At 45.9% G+C, this 3,728-nt stretch overlaps 1 protein-coding gene across 1 annotated transcript in view; it reads left to right on the top strand.

Moving 5' to 3' along the window:
* LOC107107721 (protein FAM193A-like) overlaps positions 1-1,002 on the top strand; it is a 5,365-nt gene extending 4,363 nt beyond the window's left edge. The window contains exon 3 of the mRNA XM_015408039.1: positions 259-1,002. Coding sequence (XP_015263525.1) covers positions 259-352 — 94 coding nt within the window. The 3' untranslated portion in view covers positions 353-1,002. The remainder of the gene's footprint in view (positions 1-258) is intronic.
* The last annotated feature ends 2,726 nt before the right edge of the window (positions 1,003-3,728 follow it).

Genomic DNA, 3,728 nt, shown 5'->3' with positions numbered 1-3,728 from the left:
CAGTGTCGGGTTACTGACCACTCAGTTTTACTATGGAATGTTTATTTTTTTTAAAAATAGTTTGTGGTGTTTGACCTCCTTTCTGTTAGAGTGGAATGTACGTTACACTTCCCTTTATCGCTAAAATCAACTCCACTCGAACGTTAATTGCTGTTTTAAATAACCGCTAATTGGAAAACGGGCTATTGAATCAAAGGAGATGTACAAACCAGAACTCTTTCAGGATCTCCCGAGCCCTGACATGTACTTTCTCAACAGGTTCTGCTTGGATTCCGCCAGACAGACAAAACAAAGGCTTTCAGTCAACTGGTCCAACTTCAACTTGAAGAAAGCCGGCTTTGCTGCCCACTAGAGCAGGGAGATGGGTATATGACTGGGATAAGTACTAATAACTAACATGACTTTCTCCTGTGCCGAATGCTGCTCCGGCCCTGCTAGAGATGGCCTCGTCTCCGGTGCTGTGCGGATCGGCACTGATGCCCTGGCCTTTGTCCTCATCATCCTAGTGGACTGAAAAACTGCTGCTTCCTGCATTTGTTAGCTTGCGTGTAGACTTCTCTGGTTGTAATTCTCGAGCGTTGGAGACGGAGCAATAGTCTGTTTCCATTTCTGGAAGGCCCTCGGCATCAGTGACTTTTAAGCAGCTGTGTCGAAACTGGGCTCCCGGTTTGCACCACCTTTGGTTTCTGGCATTTCAATATGACCTCCCTTTCAGACAGAGTAGCGGATCCAGTTAAATCTGCTCTTTTGGCTATAGACTTTCCATGGGAAAATTACTATCCTGGGACATGCATCTACTTTGTTTTTCACAATCTACTGTTAAGAATGTACAAGTTACGCTATTTGTGTTTTGATTATTTCTTACTTGTAGCCAGCTTGTGTAAACTTGCAGAAGGAAGTTTAACGAAACGTACTCGCATATCCAATCAGTAATATTCTATAGTTGTATTAACACTGAAGCCCACCTGGCTAATTTTTAACATATTGTTAAGTAATATTAAAATCATGCCTTTCTTGTTGAAAGATGGAATACATCAGTATCACAAAACATGCATGTTCTTTTCTGTGTTTTTCACTGTCATTGTAGGGGGTGGAGAACCAGTATCTGGACTATTTGACAAGTAAGGAAGCCTATCCCTACACTGCCAGAAAAATTAGCTACCTTGACAAGGCTTTTAGAAAGCAACTGCTACAGTTCAGCATGTAAAAGACTAAATTAATTTAGATGGAATTAGGTATAATATAAATTTATATTTATATTTATTTATTTATAAATTCAATTTATAGCCCGCCCTCCCCGCTGCGTGGGCTCAGGGCAGCGTACAATCAGGCATAAGCCAACATATAAAACATTTAAAACCATTTAAAATCATTCTACAATATAATATAGTGCTCTAGATGCTCCAAGTTGATCTTCCACAAGATGGCGTATTATTGCTGCTCTCCCAACTCAGCGTCGTCTGTTCCGGGTAGTACTGACGTTCTTTCTTCCAGGGCCAGATAATGATGGTATAGTAGTGGCGGCTCCTACTCAAATGCCTGGCAGAAGAGCTCTGTCTTGCAGGCCCTGCGGAACTGTGCAAGGTGTTTAAGATACCTAAAATTAAACTTACAGATGGCACAGTTCTATTCCAGACATTTGCCCACTTAGTCCAGTAGTACTGCTTCCAAATTCTGGAGTGCCGGCAGAGTGACACCTTTGCACTGGTGGGAAGTTATTGCTGGTTAATTGTAGCACTGTCAAGATTCCACTTGTGGAAGGTGGGGGGAACACTGGGCAGAATTGGGGTACAGCAGGGAGGAGAAAATGTTTGCGTCCTGTGCCCCTGACGCTGGTGTAACATTACACCTGTGGACGATGGCATGCGTTAACATTGGAGTCCACGGAAAAAGCCCCTGACAACGGTCCCTGATCTCCTCCCCATCACACTGAAGAGTAGAATTCTCAATCTTCAGCTATTCAGGGCCCACCACCAGGAGTACGTAAGACCTAACCTCGGAAGTCTGAGCTCAACAATTAAAATGTACAGTATAGGATGGCACCCCTGTGTCCCCATCTCTCCTTTATATATAACTGAGTAAGACGCAGCGTCACACAGTGGAGAGAAAATGCGCACCAACAGTGTTTGGAGGCTTGAACTGTCCGTCAGAAGCTTCCCCAGCTTCCATTGGCTGTGTCGCCTAAGTCCCACCACAGAACACAAAGGCTGTAGCCCTGCCTCTGCACCCAGTCCCCTCAGACGTCAGACTACTGCTGACAACCACCTGGTGGGTGAGTGGAACCGGGGAGCACTTGAAGAGTGGCGGCGGCGGCGATAAGCCGCTCGCCGCTGTCCAACTCCACCCCCCCAACTAACCAGGGCTGGAGGGAATCGGTGGAAGGCCGGCTTTAATTTTTGCTGCTCCCCCGCCACCTTCGCCAGCTTTCTGGGGGCAGCAGGCGAGGGGCGGCGGTGGCGCTGAGCCAACCCCCGACTCCCTTTTCCCCCACTACCCCCCCTTCCTCACTCTCTCTTCCTTTTTCCCTATCTCCCTTCATTCTTTCCCTCTCTCACTTTCTACCTTAATCGCTTTGACTTCTTCCCCCCCTCCTCCCTCCCTCCCTGTCTGTCTGTCTGTCTGGCTTACTGACTGTCTATGTCTCCCCCCCCACCCTTCTTTATTTCTTCCTTCCTCTCTTTCTCCAAACCCCTCTATCCATCTACCTACCTATCTACCACCCGCCCACCCTACCTTTCTAGGGCCCATTGTCTTTGTCCACAATGGGCTTTGCTCCCTAGTATCTAAATAATTATCAATTTTTAAACATTTGTTTTCTCCTCTATCAAACAAGACTTCCTGAGCTGACGTACAGATCTTCACACTAGAAGCACTCAACGGGGACTTTGTTGATGGGGCAAACACCCAACCATCGGTCAGAACACAAGAACAAAAGGACGAAGACTAGCCGTTGTCTTCAGAAAAACCCCTTTATTTCTATCCTACACTCTTAAGGGGAAAATCACTTAACACCAGTTAAAAACAATATAAACAGTAACAAAGTGAAAGGCAACAGAGTAAAATCAGCAGCACAAATAAATGCTAAAAAGCTGCAACATAAAAATGATAATTGTACTTGTAAATTTAAAAAAAACATTAAAACAAACCTAGTGGTAAAAACAAAGCAATAAATAACAAAAAAGAGTAAATAAACGTAGAAACAAGGCAGAAATACAAAGTTGAAAAGCCACAAGGTTACCCATCAACAAATAACCACAAAAATAAAAATGCCTTGGCCTGGAACCTGGAATTTACCACTTTAGCGATAAGCAAATAGGTAAAGGAAGAGGGGTTCCAAAGGCAAAAAGCAGCACAACAAATAACGCCGTGTTCCTGCCAGCCATCCCCCTTGAGTGGGAGGGGGAAGACAGCAGTGCCTGTGGAGATGACCCTGCTGTGGGTCAGGTCCACCGGGGGGGGGTCCTAGACTCTTTGCAGGTACCATGCCCAGGACTCCAGACCCAGACACCTACGAACTTCCACTCCACTCCTGAAGCTGAGGCTGTTAAGCGCAAAGCACACCATAGAGGTCTGTGTGGGAGAACAGGCTCATGTAGGGAGAGAGGCCCATCCTTCAAAGCACAGCCCTTGCCTCTCCCGCATCCCGCCCATGAGACTTAGCCTGTGCTTGGTGTTGAAATTAAATGAAAGGAAATGGGGACTGTAGGGGCAAGTTATTTGGCTACCCC

The sequence above is a fragment of the Gekko japonicus genome, unplaced genomic scaffold (genome assembly GCF_001447785.1).
Source record: "Gekko japonicus isolate JY-2015 unplaced genomic scaffold, Gekko_japonicus_V1.1 scaffold4893, whole genome shotgun sequence".
NCBI lineage: Eukaryota > Metazoa > Chordata > Lepidosauria > Squamata > Gekkonidae > Gekko > Gekko japonicus.
The sequence above is the reverse complement of the archived record's forward strand: the minus strand, read 5'-3'. Positions and strand labels throughout refer to the sequence as shown.